The 20800-nt window shown below is 42.6% G+C and overlaps 1 protein-coding gene across 1 annotated transcript in view; it reads left to right on the top strand.

The window, feature by feature from the left end:
• Positions 1-20800, top strand: part of LOC124551027 (nuclear RNA export factor 1-like) — a 161228-nt gene that overhangs the window by 34457 nt on the left and 105971 nt on the right. Inside the window, exon 6 of the mRNA XM_047125875.1 lies at positions 14360-14486. Coding sequence (XP_046981831.1) covers positions 14360-14486 — 127 coding nt within the window. The remainder of the gene's footprint in view (positions 1-14359; positions 14487-20800) is intronic.

Raw genomic sequence — 20800 nt, 5'->3', positions numbered from 1 at the left:
ATTAACTTCCATCCAGCCATTTTTAAACTGTGTGATCCATACGTAACACCAAGTATGGCTTCAGCATGCATTTCTGTAGGCTTCCTGCATCATTTGTTATGTCTCTGTAAAGGTTTAATTGAGTTACACACACAATTTAATGCATACACTGTCACCTCGAAATTTGCAAACTGTGCGACGCAACATTCTACTTAATAAAGGGCTTGGACAATAGCTAACAGAAATACAACAGTGAAACTTCTGGTAGTTACACAGTAAACACAGGCGATTGCAGGGATGTGAACCACAGTTCACTCCAGCACACTATTGGTGTGAAATTACGAATGTTCCAAAATTTTTTGAACTGACCTCATATTTCAGTAAACACAAACACTCATGATCTCGTAACCTCAAATCAGCAGTAAGGGTGCATATCGCCAACTCCCACTGGCCACCATGTGTATTTGCACCCTTACATGTGCTGCTCCTCAATATTGCTTGACTGTGCCTGCCTACACACATGTCAATAATAAATGAGAGCATACAGTAACTTACGTAATTACTACACATTTATTCACAACATATGCTTCTTATCCTGATTATGTTTTTCATTACTACTGAGAGGGTCTATCTGTTCATAAAACCACTGTTCATGTAGCATGGCCACTATAAACTTCTTGCTTCTTATGGCCCCAACTGTTCATATGCAGAAATCCTGATTCTTACAGTTATTTCATAGCATTCTCACTGAACATATCCACTTACTGTCATACCTATATCACACATCTGGTGGGTTCCTTAGGTTAATCATGTTTACCACCATTATTATTCTAATCAAAAAATTTACATCCATGAAGTTTGAACTATGCCATGCAGGTCCAAATTCTCTTCCAGATAGAAACCAGGAGATATCATTCCTGAAGATCTGACTTGGATCACATCTTCTTATCCACTAAAGCTTCCAACATGTGCACCATTTAATACTAATACCATGTATCTTTAATCTAAATTGATTGAACCGACAGTGTATTCTTAAGTAATATACCCAATTCACGCAAAAAAAAGAGGAAATGTAGAAATTTCAAATCTTAAAAAGAACATCCCAATGGACAGTTAATAACTATTTCTGTTAGTAACTATAACATTAATACTTAATTCTCCTTTGTCATGTACCTCATGGTTTGATATCAACCATGACTTTCATAGTTACCATCCCATTCAGCTCATATTACCGTTCCTCTCTGAATTACTATTTAATTTCCATATTTCGTCTCTTTACTGCTTTACATAGGATCATTGTTGACATCATACTCTCTAACCTAAAAAATGGTTGTGGGATTTCGTTGAATCCTACTTTGCTCCAAATTTGTATATAATATAGTGAAGAATTGCTCACTGACTACAAAGAGTTTTAATCTTGCATGTTAAACATCCTTTTTTTTTCTTCTAGTTATTGGGTTGGTTAGCACAGTTGCTTTCGGGTGAGGAGTATGTGTTATTACATATGGTCCTTTGTAAGAGTGTTAGTCCTTCACTCTTTAGACTTCTATTATGCTTCTTTACTAATACTAAGTCCCCTAATTTATGCACTATTGGGGCACTCCTTTCCCATCTTGTTTTTTCTCTTGTTACCTTATTTATTTAATGTCTCTTTAATATTTGATTGTGATACTGGAGTAATCCACACATTTTCTTCAGGCCAGTTGATATACAGGGTGTATCGAGAAGAATTGTCCAATTTAAAAAAAAATCATAACTATTACGTTGTTTGAGATATGTGCTTGAGCAACATACTGTTGGAAAGAGCAAACTCTTGAGTTTTACATAGTTCCCGCTAGGTAGCAGCAGTGTGTGCCCACTTCAGTTCTAGCAAAAACGGTGCTGGGACAACAAGAAGCATTTTGTGTTCTACATTATGCGCAGTGCGGGTTAGTAATAACTGTTCAGCATGACCTTTGTACTAGGATTGGTGTGTTTCTGTGGATCCTCCCACAGCATGGAGCATTAAGACGATGGCATGGAAAATTCCGAGAAACAGGTCATATGGGCCATCCCCAAGTGTCGTGACACATCTTGAACGCATCTGCTATTGTTTCACAAGGAGTCCGCAGAAATCTCTTCATCATGTAGCTCAACAGGTCAACATACCCCCACTGGCATATGTTGTGTCGCCATTTACGCATGGAACCATACAAAATGTAGCTGCTGTAAGCTCTTCGTAAAGGTGACAAACAACAGTGTGTGGAGTTCTGTAATTTTGTTCTTGGCAAGATGGAGGATGACAGTTTTCTTCCATGCTTAGTGTTTAGTGAGGAGGCAACATTCCATTTAAATGGAAAGGTGAACCGTCATAATGTGAGAATATAGGGTATGGAACAACCACATGAAGCTGCACAACATGAGAGGGGTCTCTCCGAAATTTGATGTGATTTGTGCAGTTTATGGGAAAAAGTGTATGGAATGCTGCTACAGGAAGTACTTATCTTGATATGCTTGAGAACTTTCTTTTCCCACAGTTGGAGACTGATTTGAACGACTTCATATACCATTTACCAACAGGATGGGGCATCGCCGCACTGGCATCTGGAAGAGGGGGAATTTTTAAATCAAAGGATTTCTGCATGAAAGGTGCTAATTTGTTCACACCTATCAGCACTTGCCTTTTTTTGAATTGGAAGTATGACATTTTTCTTGACATCTGGGAGTATTTTGCCACTCTCATAACCGTTCCCAGTTCACAAATGGTTCCTTTCACCTATTAAACAATCATTTCGGATAGTTCTAACAACTTTCGCTTTATTTCCATTTCCATTTTTCCTACATCACTGATCATTTTTTAGCCGCTTCCCACAGGTTTTAACGTCGTCATTTCTTCGTCAGACAATTGTTAGCCTCATTTTCATAATCTGCCACCACAAAACCACTCCTTTTAATACATTTACACGCAGTTTTTTCGAAATTTTCCCGAATTTCTCCACCCTTTAACGTGTTTTGGAGGCAACACAACCACCTAACCTTTGTGCACATTGTTGTTTACCAACCCAAGTTCACCACAGGATCAACATAACTCAGCTTTAACCAACATTTTTTCGACTTTATTCACACCAGATCTCCAGTTGCTTTCTAGTTCACCTTTATCTCTCCCCATATATTTTTATTTTCATTTTCATTTCACCCTCATGTTACACTTTCCACCTTCTAATACCATGTCACCCTCACAACATCCCCACAACGACCCCATTAAGTTTTATTTACATTCCCTCCTCAAACATACCTTCGCCCTAGCCAGATTACGCTCCCATATTTTATTTACTCAGGCTTGTCTGACATTTGGCATTACCCGCAAAGGCCTCACACTTAAAGTTCCCATCTCTGGCTGTAACCCTTCTTTCCATCAGTCCCTATACCAGTTCCAAACTGAACAATCCATAGCCCTCACCCGCCCAATCCTTCACCTACACATCAACTCAGCCAATGAACACACCCGTCAACTCCTATCCTTAATAAGAGTCCTGAATCTTTCCTCTCCCACATCCACACCGGCTGTTCAGAGCATCCTCCTATAGGCCAACCGCAAATTAGAACAGCATGCCACCCTCCACCTCAAAAAACTATCCAATCTCCTCGTTTCCCACCTCCGGAAAGGCAACTCACTCACCCTCCACAACCTTTCCAGCAAACCTCAACCTCCTCTCATTGCACACAGATCCAGTCTCTCTCATCTACTCAATCTCCCACTTCCAGCTCCACTCCCCCCAAAACCTCAAAATTCTAATTAACACAATCTGGAACCACAACACCCCAATTCAGTAGTTAACCTTTCCTCCAAACCTCTCTCCCAATCTGAAACCTCTGCCCTATCCAAAGGCCTCACCTTCAGCCCTACTCCCAGATTCAGCCAAACAGCCCTCGTCAAAGATTTGCTGTCCTACACTCGTACTCTCTGTTGGAAATATCACTTTGCCACGAAGAAAAATAATCCTAATCCTACCCCTAATGATCCAACTCCCAAAGACGCTATCCAAATTGAACCCTGCCTGGAACAGTTCCATCCTCCGTCACAGAGGGGCCCACCTCCTCTTCCTCAAAATCACCCTCTCCAAACCTTCCAGGAATTTCTGACTTCCAACCTTGCCTCTCAATCCTTCTTGAAAAACCTTAATCCTACTCCCAGCATCACCACAGCTGAAGCCCAGGCTATCCGTGATCTGAAGGCTGACCATTCCACCGTCATTCTTCTGGCGGACAAGGGTTCCATGACAGTGGTACTTGATCGTTGGGAGTGTGTGGCTGAGGGACTGCGTCAGCTTTCAGACAACACTACATACAAAGTTTGCCAAGGTAATCCCATTCCTGATGTCGAAGCGGAGCTTCAAGGAATCCTCAGAACCTTAGGCCCCCTACAAAACCCTTCACCTGACTCCATCAACCTCCTGACCCCACCGACACCCTGCACCCCTACCTTCTACCTACTTCCTAAAATTCACAAACCCCAATCATCCTGGCCACCCCATTGTAGCTGGTTACCAAGCCCCCACAGAACGTATCTCTGCCTATGTAGATCAACACCTTCAACCCATTACATGCAGTCTCCAGTCCTTCATCAAACACACCAACCACTTTCTCGAACGCCTTGAATCCTTACCCAATCTGTTACCCCAGAAACCATCCTTGTAACCATTAATGCTACTTCCTTATACACAAATATCCCGCACGTCCAGGGCCTCGCTGCGATGGAGCACTTCCATTCACACCAATCACCTGCTACCCTACCCAAAACCTCTTTCCTCATTACCTTAGCCAGCTTCATCCTGACCCACAACTTCTTCACTTTTGAAAGCCAGACATACCAACAATTAAAGGGAACAGCCATGGGTACCAGGATGGCCCCTTTGTACACCAACCTATTCATGGGTCGCTTAGAGGAAGCCTTCTTGGTTACCCAGGCCTGCCAACCCAAAGTTTGGTACAGATTTATTGATGACATCTTCATGATCTGGACTCACAGTGAAGAACAACTCCAGAATTTCCTCTCCAACCTCAACTCCTTTGGTTCCATCAGATTCACCTGGTCCTACTCCAAATCCCATGCCACTTTCCTCGATGTTGACCTCCATCTGTCCAATAGCCAGCTTCACACATCTGTCCACATCAAACCCACCAACAAGCAACAGTACCTCCATTATGACAGCTGCCACCCATTCCATGTCAAACGGTCCCTTCCCTACAGCTTAGATCTTCGTGGCAAATGAATCTGCTCCAGTCCGGAATCCCTGAACCATTACACCAACAACCTGAAAACATCTTTCGCATCCTGCAACTACCCTCTCGACCTGGTACAGAAGCAAATAACCAGAGCCACTTCCTCATCCCCTCAAACCCAGAACCTCCCACAGAAGAACCACAAAAGTGCCCCACTTGTGACAGGATACTTTCCGGGACTGGACCAGACTCTGAATGTGGCTCTCCAGCAGGGATACGACTTCCTCAAATCCTGCCCTGAAATGAGATCCATCCTTCATGAAATCCTCCCCACTCCACCAAGAGTGTCTTTCCGCCGTCCACCTAACCTTCGTAACCTGTTAGTTCATCCCTATGAAATCCCCAAACCACCTTCCCTACCCTCTGGCTTCTACACCTTGTAACCGCCCCCAGTGTAAAACCTGTCCCATGCACCCCCCCCCCCCCCACCACCACCACCACCTACTCCAGTCCTGTAACCCGGAAGGTGTACACGATCAAAGGCAGAACCACGTGTGAAAGCACCCACGTGATTTACCAACTGACCTGCCTACACTGTGAAGCCTTCTATGTGGAAATGACCAGCAACAAACTGTCCATTCGCATGAACGGACACAGGCAGACAGTGTTTGTTGGTAATGAGGATCACCCTGTGGCTAAACATGCCTTGGTGCATGGCCAGCACATCTTGGCACAGTGTTACACCATCCGGGTTATCTGGATACTTCCCACCAACACCAACCTATCAGAACTCCGAAGATGGGAACTTGCCCTCCAATATATCCTCTCTTCCCATTACTCACCAGGCCTCAACCTCCGCTAATTTCAAGTTGCCGCTCCTCATACATCACTTGTCATTCAACAACATCTTTGCCTCTGTACTTCCACCTCGACTGACATCTCTGCCCAACCTCTTTTTCTTTGCATATGTCTGCTTGTGTCTGTATATATATATATATGTGTGTGTGTGTGTGTGTGTGTGTGTGTGTGTGTGTGTGTGTGTGTGTGTGTGTGTGTGTGTGTGTGTGTGTGTGTGCGTGGGTGCGTGGGTGCGTGCGTGCGTGCGTGCGTGCGTGCTTGCGTGTGTATACCTGTCCTTTTCTCCCCTTAAGGTCAGTCTTTCCGCTCCTGGGATTGGAATGACTCCTTACCCTCTCCCTTAAAACCCACATCCTTTAGTCTTTCCCTCTCCTTCCCTCTTTCCTGATGAAGCAACCGTGGGTTGCGAAAACTGGAATTTTGTTTGTGTGTGTTTGTTATTGTTTCTATCAACGTACCAACACTTTCGTTTGGAAATTTACATCATCTTTGTTTTTCGATTATAAAACAAGGTTTTTTTTTGCAAATTCATCAGTCAGAAAATACAGGGTTGTCTTATATTTGCAGATTAAATTATTGCTGCTGAGGTTAACATTTTTACAGTAGTTAATAGATTAATCTAGGCCTCATCTTATATTTACAAATGAAGCTTTGGTTACTGAGGTTTCATACAAATTTATTTTGAAGAATTCTGAAGGGTAGAGTTTAGCAAACTGTGCTTACATTTGAAGAGGCTCGAGAGTTTCCGATATGCCAAAGAACTCTATACAGTGTCAACTTCGCTCTAACAGTCACATGATATTTGACTCGCAGCACTAGTGCAAGGGATCAGTGAGAATCTGTGGACTAGCCACAACAACAACCTAATGCTCTGCGTAAAAAATTGACAATTTTGTGAAACATTGGAGGAAATAGGATTAAATTCTACTAACTTACAGACCTTTGTTGCATTTGAACAGGTTTGCAATAGAAGTCCTTGTACACATATGGATACCATACACATACATTTATGCTGATTTTTAAATAAAGATAACATTCAAAGGTGAAAATCTTGTTCCTCATAAACCATTACTTGATTCTTAATGCAAGTCAGTATTTTATTTGGTTATGAGAAAATGTAATGATTTACTGAGAGGGTTGCAAATGAGAAATTCCCTTGCTGTTCACGTATTAGAATACCAGGGGAAAACTTCACCCAGCTTTTAGTCAGCTTTAGAACAAGATGTAGACATTCAGATGGAACAAGAAAGAAAATTAATCCAGTATTGAATGTCTGACAAATGGAATAAGTCACATCAAACTGACTGCAATTGTTACTGCAAGAATATATTACAGCGGAAGGTAGTAGCAACAGACATCCTGGCTCGCAGGACAAGCGAAAGTTATAAAAATCGGGCTGCATCGTGATTGTGATCTTTTATTTATGTATAGTTGCTACTGTTGCATATGACCTGCACCCTAGAAGGCATTGCCGTCTGTGTTTCACTATTGCACAAGCACAGCACTACAGAAGGGTTGGAGGAGGAACAATGAAACCAACTTGGCTGAGAAATATGATGAGCATGGGAAGGGGAGTGTTGAGCAGGCAGCAAATTTTGTTATGCTGCCAACCACAGGAACCTATGCTGTGTACTACTTTATATGCTGTGTACTTTTTTCTTTTTATGAACATCTGCCATGTTTAAACTTCAGTTTACGTGAACTTATTTGTACTTGGAACCGAACTGAGTTTAAAATTTGACAAATAGTCATCAATAGCATACATTTCTGCAAGAGATGCTAAAAGTCTAGATTGAGTGGCATACTTACATATTTCATGCAGCGGTGTTGTCGACTCTCACTGTGAGGTACGATGGAAACAGCAGGGGTCCAGTGAGAGAGCGGTGGGCAGACAATATGGTTAGAAGCAAGGGACATTGTAACATTCTCACATCAGTGTAGAAGTATAATCCACTATGTCTTCAGAAAAAAAACAGCTGCGTTCTTGGGTCCCACTGTAATCATAAGCTTACAAATTGCAACATATTCGGAAGAAATAGCCAAATATTTGTGACAACAAAGAGAAAAGTTTTACAGCTGTCCTGTTATTATGATAATTAAAAAAAATGATTCCACAGATGACAATAAACAAAGAAGTCAGTGAAGATAATGTAAACCATTTCTTTTTGCTTATTCTATTTCTCCTAGTATTATCAAAATGTAGACAGTGCTTAAGTTTGGAATAGATTAATTGTTAACCTTTTAGGCAGAGACCTTACATCACAAAAAATTGTAATTTTGATTAATGAGGATATTTTAAAAAATAAATTTTTCTCAGGGAGCCTCTTAAAAAAAGGGGATCGTCTTATATTCAGGGTCACATTATATTCAGGTTAATAGGTAATCTTCTGCTGCTTTCATTATTTCATCTCTGAAAACTACCCATTGTGTAATATCTTCTTCTTCTTCTTCCCCCCCCCCCCCCCCCCCCCCTCGCAATATCAATTTATATGAATGTTTTCTTTTTCTTATTGGTAAGAAGAAATTGATACATTGCTGCAGAAGATGGCAAAGATAGGCTTTTAAAATTATCTTTGCAACAAAAGAACAATGTTTGGAGAATATTCAAATTTTTTTAACAACTTTTGTTTCAGTCTTACTTGAGAGTACTTATGTTTTAGATCTCACACAAAAAGGACATGTAATTTTTACTCGTGTGTCTATGATATGTGTGGTAAATGATATGTGTGATAAAAATGCAAACAAAAATATATATACTAAGAGTTATTATAGACGCAAGAATATTTTTATTTACAAGCATGACTTTTATGTGCAACCATAAGAAGAGACAGTAATTTCTTCCATCCTGCAACACATTTTAAAATATATATGTGTTAATCATCAAGATTTAGTGGATGATCTGTATGATCGCCAACCACAGAAAATTAGTGGTAATTTAATAATGTCAGCATAACTTAATAGTGACTTCTATTAAATATATATATCTGTAATAATCGAACAATTGACTTTTTGTTAAGAACCAAGTTTGCTGCACATTACGGTTTGTGTGACTTCAGTATTGGTACATTGTATTGTATTTTTCTTGCGCTGCAAGGAAGGCTGTTCGTGGCACTAATTTAGTTTCAACAAGAATTCATGCTTTAATTCAGTACTGCAAGTAGTAATTATCTCTCATTACATAAATTTCGTGCCAATTCATACTCTTTGTGTTAGCTGTTGGGCTGCCTCCCAGCACGGTTATTCCAAAATCGGCCAAAACAGAACTAACACAATTGGCAACTGATTTTCCAGGACAGAGTCATAGCAAAACATGAACAGACTTTTTCTAGCAAATGTTAAATGAATCATATGCAAAAATTTTGGCATTATTTTGTAAAAGAAAAACTAAATTTTGTCTACTTTCTTATTGCATGAATACGAGGGCAGTTCAATAAGTAATGCAACACATTTTTTTTCTGAAACAGGGGTTGTTTTATTCAGCATTGAAATACACCAGGTTATTCCCCAATCTTTTAGCTACACAACACTATTTTTCAACGTAATCTCCATTCAATGCTACGGCCTTACGCCACCTTGAAATGAGGGCCTGTATGCCTGCACGGTACCATTCCACTGGTCGATGTCGGAGCCAACGTCGTACTGCATCAATAACTTCTTCATCATCCGCGTAGTGCCTCCCACGGATTGCGTCCTTCATTGGGCCAAACATATGGAAATCTGACGGTGCGAGATCGGGGCTGTAGGGTGCATGAGGAAGAACAGTCCACTGAAGTTTTGTGAGCTCCTCTCGGGTGCGAAGACTTGTGTGAGGTCTTGCGTTGTCATGAAGAAGGAGAAGTTCATTCAGATTTTTGTGCCTACGAACACGCTGAAGTCGTTTCTTCAATTTCTGAAGAGTAGCACAATACACTTCAGAGTTGATCGTTTGACCATGGGGAAGGACATCGAACAGAATAACCCCTTCAGCGTCCCAGAAGACTGTAACCATGACTTTACCGGCTGAGGGTATGGCTTTAAACTTTTTCTTGGTAGGGGAGTGGGTGTGGCGCCACTCCATTGATTGCCGTTTTGTTTCAGGTTCGAAGTGATGAACCCATGTTTCATCGCCTGTAACAATCTTTGACAAGAAATTGTCACCCTCAGCCACATGACGAGCAAGCAATTCCGCACAGATGGTTCTCCTTCGCTCTTTATGGTGTTCGGTTAGACAACGAGGGACCCAGGGGGAACAAACCTTTGAATATCCCAACTGGTGAACAATTGTGACAGCACTACCAACAGAGATGTCAAGTTGAGCACTGAGTTGTTTGATGGTGATCCGTCGATCATCTCGAACGAGTGTTTTCGCACGCTCCGCCATTGCAGGAGTCACAGCTGTGCACGGCCGGCCCGCACGCGGGAGATCAGACAGTCTTGCTTGACCTTGCGGCGATGATGACACACGCTTTGCCCAACGACTCACCGTGCTTTTGTCCACTGCCAGATCACCGTAGACATTCTGCAAGCACCTATGAATATCTGAGATGCCCTGGTTTTCCGCCAAAAGAAACTCGATCACTGCCCGTTGTTTGCAATCCACATCCGTTACAGACGCCATTTTAACAGCTCCGTACAGTGCTGCCACCTGTTGGAAGTCAATGAAACTATACGAGATGAAGCGGGAATGTTTGAAAATATTCCACAAGAAATTTCCGGTTTTTTCAACCAAAATTGGCCGAGAAAAAAAATGTGTTGCATTACTTATTGAACTGCCCTCGTACAAGTGCAACAAAATCCATATTATATGAAAATGAGGAACAGAGAATTAAAAAGGCAATTTATCCACCAATGGGAGATGTAAGTGAGCTGTTTGAGTACGCAGAGGGGGTAGGAAATTTGCGCAATAGCTTGCATGATTACGCTTAGTAGCATCTGTCTTGTCATATTTAGCTTTCTTTCCTTTTTCCTCACCGTTTCCATAGTAGAAAATTTATTAAATGAAAGGACTCAAAAATCACACCAAACTTTGACTCATCCGTATAGTGTAAATTATTATGAAAATTTCAATCATTTGTGTCATAATACTTTTCGACAAATTGACAGGAATTTATTGAAAAGTGATTTACAGGAAATTTCTGGTTCCAGGTGTTCCCACATTACGACCCTCTTCAACTGTCGGCGGTCTCTGTCAGTCAACAGACGAGGTCGGCCTGTACACTTTTGTGCTGTACATGTCCCTTCATGTTTCCACTTCACTATCACATCGGAAACAGTGGACCTAGGGATGTTTAGGTGTGTGGAAATCTCGCATACAGACGTATGACACAAGTGACACCCAATCAGCTGACCATGTTCGAAGTCCGTGAGTTCTGCGGAGTGCCCCATGCTGCTCTCTAATGATTGCTAATGACTACTGAGGTCACTGATACGGAGTACCTGTCAGTAGTTGGCAGCACAATGTGCTTAATAGGAAAAATGTATGTTTTTGGAGGTGTCCAGATACTTTTGATCACATACTGTAGGTTTGATGCTACCAAACAAGTAATGGGCCGACCTGCACACAGGGTACAGTCACTGCTTCAGAAATTCCCATTAGCCATTTTTCTCTTTACAATATGCATATATGTATATGTACATGATGATTATAAACAACAACATTTATGACAATTAAACACATGTCATGAATACTTAAGTTACATGTCATTTGTAGTAAACTATGTCTATTTCATGCAGTAGGAACATAACAAGGATCTACCATGAATAATGCTGACTGAGAGTCTTCTTGTAACACAATATATGAGTTATACGTTCTTTCCTTGGTAATCCAATGGACCTGTAGTCAGATCGATTCCTTCCTTAATTCCTAAAGGCAATACTAAGTGTAGTTAGACAAGCAGTGCATAGTGTATTTGAAGTCGATGCTGATGCTTTCCCACCTGCTTCATAGATAAATAACAAGGTCCCATGAATAATGTGAAAGGAATTATGTATGACGTTTCTTGTGTAAAAATTTGTGATAGCCAAACATATGTATATAAGGATGATCAATGTAACTGAGGTTATGCATGTTTATTCTATAACATGAATGTAAATGAATCTATTATTTACAAACTAAACTTATATACTGTTTATGAAGTAAGTGCGAGTGGAATGTCAGCAGTAATATGTAATATATGAATGTATTAAAATTGTAACTATGTAAATAACAGTTTGTTTAAAGAGTAACAGCATATGAAAGCAGACATGCCACGCAAAATAAGTGATTAATAGAGTTTGATGGCAGTTCGGCAAAGAACCCGTGTAATTGTGATTTTTTATTTATTTATTTTTTTTTTTTTTTTTTCGCCCCTCCAAAAGTTGAGTGTGTTGACACTTAGTACGCATGTCCAGACCCACAAAATTTTTTACTAAACCACACTCAGCTCCGAATAAATGGAGAAGTACTTATAAGGAACTTACCTTATCATCAGGTGCTGATCAACGGATTTCCTCTCCGCTGAATAATCTCATTATGACGGGTAAACAGTGGGTCCCAGGCCGTAAAATTGGAGGTCTTCTGCCACAGCATCAAAATTACCACATAGACACCCAGTGTTTCCAAGAAATGAATAAATATTTGTGGAAGAATCCACGGTGCAATACACAACAACTTCGCTGTCTCACTCCACACGAAATGGACATGCACGAGTTATAAAAGTATTCAGCGAGAACGCAACTGTTAAAGTCCCAATGCCAGGCCGCCAACTACTTGGTACGCACGTGGCTGCAGTAATGAAAGAGACTTGGTCAAGCGTTGTTGAATATGCACAGTATTTGATATTTGTACCCCCCCTTTTTTTTATAACTTGTTTTCCTTTTAATTATTTGTGTTAGTATATGTAGATATAATAAGGTAAAGCTGACATCTCCACTTAACCTGATGTAAGTCTATCTAAAAAATCGAGAATTAAAGGACGTTGAGACCCCCCCCCCCCCCACATTGGTAATATAGCATCCAGTTAATCATATGATACTGTCTAACACTATACACCTCCATACAATGTCAGTGTGCAGTGTGGGACAATTGTGTAATACTGTTTTTTATTTTTCTTGCAATATCAATTTATATGAATGTTTTCTTTTCCTCATTAGTAAGAAGAAATTGGTACACTGCCACAGAAAATGGCAAAGATAGGCTTTTAAAATTATCTTAGTAACAATAGAACAATGTCCAGAGAATATTCTTTTTTTTTAACAGCTTTCGTTTCTGTCTTGCTTGAGAGTACTTCTGTTTTATATCTCACACAAAAAGGATGTGTAATTTTTATTCATGTGTCAACAGCATGTGTAGTAATTGATATGCGTGATAAAAATACAAACAATATATAGTGGATTAACTGTATTATCGGCAACCACAGAAAATTAGAGGCAGTTTAATAATTTCAGCATAATATAATCAAACAATTGACTTTTTGTTAAGCACCAAGTTTGCTGCAAGTTATGGTTTATGTGATATCAGTGTTGGTACGTTGCATTGTATTTTTCTTTCATTGCGAGGAAGATTGTTCATGGTACCAATTTAGTTTCAACAAGAATTCATGCTTTAATTGCAGTACTGCAAGTAGTAATTATCTCTCATTACATAAATTTCATGTCGATTCATATTCTTTGTGTTTGTTGTTGTGCTGCCTCCGAGCACGGTCATTCCAAAATTGACCAAACCAGAACTAACACACTATTCTTCTTTTATTGTATTACGTTCCATGTTTTAGCTCTAAATAGTCTCTGGTTCTTTCAATTTATCCAGACTCCATCTCCTTAATTTCCTATCTTCCCTTAATTTCTTCAGTTTTAATCTGCAGTTAACACCATTAGATTATTATCAGAATCCACAGCATCCTCTGGAAAAGTTTTACAATTTGAAATCTGGTTTTGAAGTCTCTCTTTTATCATTATATATTGTACCAAACACTTCCAGAGTCTCCGGGGCCCTCAACTATTCATCACTTAGCTATTGCAATAATATCCTTTTTCTCATCATATATTTTTTTCAGTCTCTTCATTGTCTGTGCAGATTGTAGACATCTAAACTTGTAAATTTTTGTTACACCTTTGGAATTTGAGTTTAAAAATGGTTGCTTTCAACTTTGGTTGTGGTCATCGTATATTCTATAGTGAAACCATTTACGTTGTTTATTTGTCTAGTATTTAACATTTACAGTAGTTCCTTTTGCACAGGACTATCTGAGGACTTTTGTGTTGTCTTTGGCATTTGAAGTGATCATTTGGTGTTGTGTTTTATTCTTTCAGGAAATTTTGATAGTTTTCTATGCTGTCTAATACATATTTTTAATGATAACAGATTGAATTGAAAGTTGAGCTTCGTGCCAAGAAAGTGAACCTCTCTGCAATTCTGCAGAAAATTATCAGTGAAAGGCTCAGCTCTGACGGGACTTTCTTAGACCTGTCACACCTGACTAGCATTCCTGGTGAGTAAATTACTTCAACATACATGTTAGTGTTAAGAGCGGTGTGTAAATTGTATGCACTTGATGACTGTGCTTCTCAACAAAGTCTATATTGCTTCAGGAAGCAATTATATGGTAAGGTATTTTACAGTGGCTTATGTGATAAGCGATGAATGCATCATGTCGCCTTTATTTCTTAGGTTACATTCCATCCTGGATTTTCCCTTGTTTTATTTTGTTTTTGCGTAGGTTGTTGTCAGCATTTTTTTTCCCCTTTTAAGGTTCTAACTTTTTCTTTGGTCATTCCCCTGATTAAATACACTTTGAGAGGTGAAAATTCATGAAATACTACTGTATATAGCCGCACCATCTAAATTAGTCACCTTCTTAAGAGATCACTGTGGTTGATTTGAGCACTGCAGACAGGTAGTTCCATGGCCATCCACTTTTGATGCAAATCAGGGCAGTGAAGTGGTGTTATGTGCCAGTCTGTTGTGGGAATGGTGGGAGGTGGAGGGCATGGATAGGTGCTGACAGTCCGTGAGGCCCAGTGAATACTCTTTTAACAATTGCAAAGAGTTTTATTAATCTCGATACATAGCATAGTGAGGTGGGGGCACGCCTCTTGTCGTTGACCTCGGCTGGGGCTGTCGTACGGGTGCTGCTGCCGAGCAGGTGCCTCTTGCTGCTGGATCAGCAGCCTCCATAGGCCACAGCCATCGATGTCAGCAGTGCTTAGTGTTATGCTGCTGCGGTGTGCCACTTGGGAGACGGCCCTCGGCTATGCACGCAGATAGCGTGATGGTGTGAGGAGGTTGCTGTGCACGGAGTACAACTCGCTGCCCTCGGAGAGGAGTCAGCTGCCACCTCACATCGCAGAGCCGAGTCACGGTAGGAACTCGGTGCCAGAGGCGGCAGTTGTGGATGACAGATTGGCAGTCCTGCGACACCGAGTCCCGTGAAGGACTTGGTGCAGATGGCAGGTTCACTCCGGTCTCGAACCTATGGCTGCAACTGGCAGAGTCCAGTTTGTCTTGCCGTCCGGTGTTATTCTGGTTTGTGGTGGTAAAGCTGGCCTCCAGTGATAATGAGTGATCCCTACCTTAAAATGCAGATTTGTTTATATGCCTCCGGTGCTCATTTGTTTCACAAAAACCCAGCAGAGATTCGCCCTGGTGTCATGACACTGCCTGCCTTTCCATTTGGCTACCACTGTATGGTACTATTATTGCCTAGCACTGCTATTCTTACTGCTGAACTTGGCTATCCTCGCTGGAGAATCTGCTGGTGTGTGCGTTATTGTGACCCACCTGTCACCACACTGGCAGCTACCGACATGCTGCTGTGGACCTTATGCTATGTGGTGCTTCTGTACTACTTCTCCTTATTGTAAAGACTAAATAATTTTTTTTTTTTTTTTTTTTTTTTTTTTTTTTTTTTAATCAAAGACTGGGTTGCAGCACTACACTGTCCTCTATGGAGAAGACCCATTTTCTCGGGTCCTGCCCCAGCCCAGTTTTCTGTTGTAATTACTTCTACCCTTGACCTGTAAAACTTGTTGTTGTTGTTGTTGTTGTTTTCAGTCTGTAAACTGGTTTGATGCTGCTCTCCATGATACTTTATCCTGTGCAAGCTTCTTCATCTCCAAGTACCTACTGCAACCTACATCCTTCTGAATCTGCTTAGTATATTCATCTCTTGGTCTCCCTCTAAGATATTTACCCTCCACACTGCCCTCCAGTACTAAATTGGTGATCACTTGATGCCTCTGAACATGTCCTACCAACCGATCCCTCCTCCTAGTCAAGTTGTGCGACAAACTTCTCTTCTCCCCAATCCTATTCAATACTTCCTCATTAGTTATGTGATCTACCCATCTAATCTTCAGCATTCTTCTGTAGCACCACATTTCGAAAGCTTCTATTCTCTTCTTGTCCAAACTATTTATCGTCGGTGATTCACTTCTATACGTGGCTACTCTCCATACAAATAGTTTCAGAAAAATCTTCCTGACACTTAAATCTATACTCAATGTTAACATAACTCTCTTCTTCAGAAACGCTTTCCTTGCAATAGCCAGTCTACATTTTTTATCCTCTTTACTTCAACCATCATCAGTTATTTTGCTCCCCAAATAGCAAAACTCATCTACTGCTTTAAGTGTCTCATTTCCTAATCTGATTCCCTCAGCATCACGTGATTTAATTCGATGATTTAATTCGACTACGTTCCATTATCCTTGTTTTTTTATGTTCATCTTATATCCTCCTTTCAAGACACTGCCCCTTCTGTTCAACTGCTCTTCCAGGTCCTTAGCTGTCTGTGACAGAATTACAGTTTCATCAGCAAACCTCAATGTTTTTATTTCTTCTCCATGGATTTTAATTCCTGCTCCGAATTTTTCTTTTGTTTCCTTTACTACTTGCTCAATATATAAATTGAATAACATCAGGGATCCCCTCAGGGGGTCCACAACTCTTTTGTGGATACGTGCGTAGCGAGCACAGGACCCCGAGCTAATGTGGCCCTCCTTCCTTTCCGGGCTGCATACCTTCCTTTTCCGCATCCTTCCCTCTCCCCCATCTTCGCCCCTCCTCCCCTCACCTCTGGCTCTTTCCTTCCCTTTCTCCCCCTCTGGGAGTATGGTTTGTGCCTACGTCCGGAGACGGACGCTCGTAAATGTACCGCATTCTTCGCCTTCTCTGCTTGTATGTCATCATCCTTCCTTTGTCCTTCTCTTTTCCTTACCTCTTCTCTTTACCCTTTTCTCCGCTGTGGCGTTTGAGACCTCTCCTCTTTCCTTTCTCTTTCTTTGTTTTTCCCTTTCTCTTTTCTCCTCCCTGTGCGTGTCTGAACGCCGACCCATGCATTTTTGTGCGTAGCTGGTGACGGGGTAACGCATAATTCCCCGCCCCGGGTAGACAGGTAGGACACGTACGTACCCCCTGGTAACGGCCAGGCCCAGGGAGGGGTGATTACCCGAGCTGATACCTTCCGAAAGTGCCGATTGGTCCCTCCGTCCGTTTGTCGGGAGGTGTGAACAATCACCTAAGGCGGGAGTGCCCTCAGAGAGGGCCCCCACAAGGGAGGAGTGCGCCATCGAAGATGCCGGTAATCATGGCGGATTCTTCCGCAATGGTTTCCTCACCTTCCACTATGTCTGCTCACAAGTGTAAGTTCACTGAGTCTCAGCCACAGACAGTTCTTCCATCGTTGCCACAGTTCCTTGTTGTTTCTTGGTCTGACGAAGGTCACGACTTCTCCACGGTCAACCCTTTCATTATTCAGAAAGGTGTCGACGCAATTGCAGGTCCTGTAAAGTCTTGTTCCAGATTATGGAATGGCACCCTGTTGTTAGAAACAGTCAGTGCCCTCCAGGCACAAAAATTGCTGCGTACCTCACTACTACACACCTTCCCTGTCCGGGTGGAACCGCACCGTACTTTAAATTCCTCGCGTGGAGTCGTTTATACACGCTCCCTCGATGGATTGTCTGACGAAGAAATTCAGCACTACCTGTCTGACCAGGGCGTAACGGCTGTTCATAGGGTTATGAAAAGGGTTGACACGAACATCATTCCAACCCGCACTGTCTTCTTGACATTTGACAAAGTTCAACTCCCATCGAAAATCAAAGCAGGCTATGAGATAATTTCCGTTCGCCCTTACGTCCCAAACCCTACGTGTTGCTATTGGTGTCAGCGGTTCAATCACACCAGCCAGTCCTGTTCCAATCCGGCCAACTGTGTTACGTGTGGCAAGGATGCCCATGAGGGTGCTTGTCCACCTCCATCCCCTCGCTGCATCAACTGTATGGGTGACCACGCTGCTTACTCTCGTGATTGCCCCGTTTTTAAGGACGAAAAGCTCACCCAGGAAATAAGGGTGAAGGAAAAGGTGTCGACCTTTGCTGCTCGAAAATTATTCGCCAGTCGACAGCCCACCATGCCTCAGACAGGAAAATACAGCACTGTCCTTGCTTCTCCTTGGTCAACAAAGGAGGCGGCCACGCAGACTTGCGACCTCACCTTTAGTGCCACGGTCGTCAGATCAGCCAGCGCAAGGATCGCCCGTTCAACCTCACCACTTTCGCCTGCCCACTCTATGGCTCACCCTTCATCGGGTTCTGCTAAATCTCGAACCCAAAAGTCAGACACCAAGACTTCAAAAAAAGAGCATACTCGTGAAGATTTTTTACGTACCCCAACTTCACAACCATTGGTTCCTCCTTCTTCTAAACATCATATTTCCAAGAAGGCTACAAAGAAACCCAGTTCATCTCTTTCTCCGCCAAGGCATGTCCCATCTATAGCACCACCTGGCGGAAATCACCCTCGGCCATCTTCTGTGTCGCCGAGGCGCACTGCTGCCGGCCGATCAACCGGCCGATCGCTGGTGGCAGGAGCTGCTCCTGAACAACCTATGGATCAGGATCTTCTGCCTTCGGCTGAATGCCATTCCATGCTGTCGGTCGCAAGCTCTGAGCAGTTGTTGAGTTGACAGCAACTTTGGTCACATCCCTCCATTTTCTGTTCACCCTATGTCCATTATCCACTGGAATATCCGCGGCATTCGAGCCAATCGCGATGAATTGTGGATCCTCTTACGATCCTACTCGCCGGTCATCTTGTCTTCAGGAAACAAAGCTGCGTCCCCATGACCGCTTTGTTCTCTCTCATTTTCAGTCCATCCGATATGATCTCCCCTCTGTTGAAGGCACTCCAGCCCATGGAGGACTCACGATTCTTCTCCGATACTCTCCATTATCACCCAATCCACTTAAACACTTCCTTCCAAGCTGTCGCCGTCCGTCTTTCCCTTTCTGGATACACGTTCTCTCTTTGTACTGTATACATTCCATCGTCCACACCAATGGCACGAGCTGATCTCCTTCATCTTCTTGGTCAGCTTCCACCCCCTTATTTGCTGGTTGGGGACTTCAATGCCCATCACCCGCTTTGGGGATCTCCACATCCTTGTCCACGTGGCTCACTATTGCTAGACGTCTTCCACCAAGCGGATCTAGTTTGCCTCAACACTGGGGTCCCCACATTTTTGTCTGCCTCCACGACAAATTTATCTCATTTGGACCTTGCGGTTGGTACTGTTCCGCTAGCTCGGCACTTCGAATGGTTCGCCCTTGATGATACACACTCGAGTAACCACTTTCCATGTGTCCGTAGACTGCAGCCTCAACTGCCATATATGCGCCCGCGACGCTGGAAGTTTGCCCAAGCGGATTGGACACTTTTTTCGTCTCTAGCGACATTCGATGACCGTCACTTTCCCAGCGTCAACGATGAGGTCACACATATTACCGACGTTATCCTTACAGCTGCGGAACGTTCAATACCACGCACCTCCGAATTGCCCCGGTGACCCCCAGTTCCTTGGTGGAACGAGGCATGCCGTGACGCAATACGTGAGCGGCGACGTGCTCTTCGCGTTTTCTGCCACCATCATACTTCGGCCAACTGTATCCGCTATAAGCAGTTCCGTGCGCGATGCCGTCGTGTCATCCGCGATAGCAAGAAGGCAAGCTGGAAATTCTTTATTAGCTCATTTAACACCTTCACTCCCTTCTCGGAAGTTTGGAGTCGGCTTTGACGGTTCTCAGGCGCACCTAGTTTCTCCCCGGTCTCTGGGATCACTGTCGCGTGTGATACATTAGTGGACCCCATCGCAATTTCTAACTAATTGGGTCAGCACTTTGCTGAGATTGCGAGCTCTTCACATTACCCGCCAGCGTTTCTCCCGAAGAAACGTGCAGCGGAAGTGCGACATCTTGCTTTCTCCTCTCAAAATCGCGAAAGCTACAATACTGTTTTCTCCATGCGGGAACTCCAACATGCACACTCTTCTTCTCGCTCCTCCGCCCCAGGACCGGATGGTATCCATGTCCAAATGTTGCTGCATTTATCAACCCATAGTCTGTGTTACCTCCTTCGCCTTTATAATCGAATTTGGACCGACAGTACTTTTCCCAGACGATGGCAGGAAGCTATCGTCGTTCCTGTTCCGAAACCTGGAAAGGACAAACATCTCCCCTCTAGCTATCGCCCCATTGCTCTCACGAGTAGTGTCTGTAAGGTTTTGGAGCGTATGGTGAATTACCGTTTAGCTTGGTGGCTGGAATCCCGCAGTCTTTTAACACCTGCCCAATGCGGATTCCGAAAGCATCGTTCTCCACTTATATCATGAACAATTTTCTCCGGAAACGCCAAACGGTAGAAATATTTTTTGATCTAGAGAGAGCATACAATACCTGTTGGAGGACAGGCATCCTCCGCACACTGTTCTCTTGGGGCTTTCGAGGTCGACTGCCCCTTTTTCTT

Source organism: Schistocerca americana, chromosome 9, assembly GCF_021461395.2.
Source record: "Schistocerca americana isolate TAMUIC-IGC-003095 chromosome 9, iqSchAmer2.1, whole genome shotgun sequence".
In the NCBI taxonomy this organism is placed as follows: Eukaryota; Metazoa; Arthropoda; class Insecta; order Orthoptera; family Acrididae; genus Schistocerca; species Schistocerca americana.
Note: the sequence above shows the minus strand (reverse complement) of the source record. Positions and strands in the feature narration are given on the sequence as shown.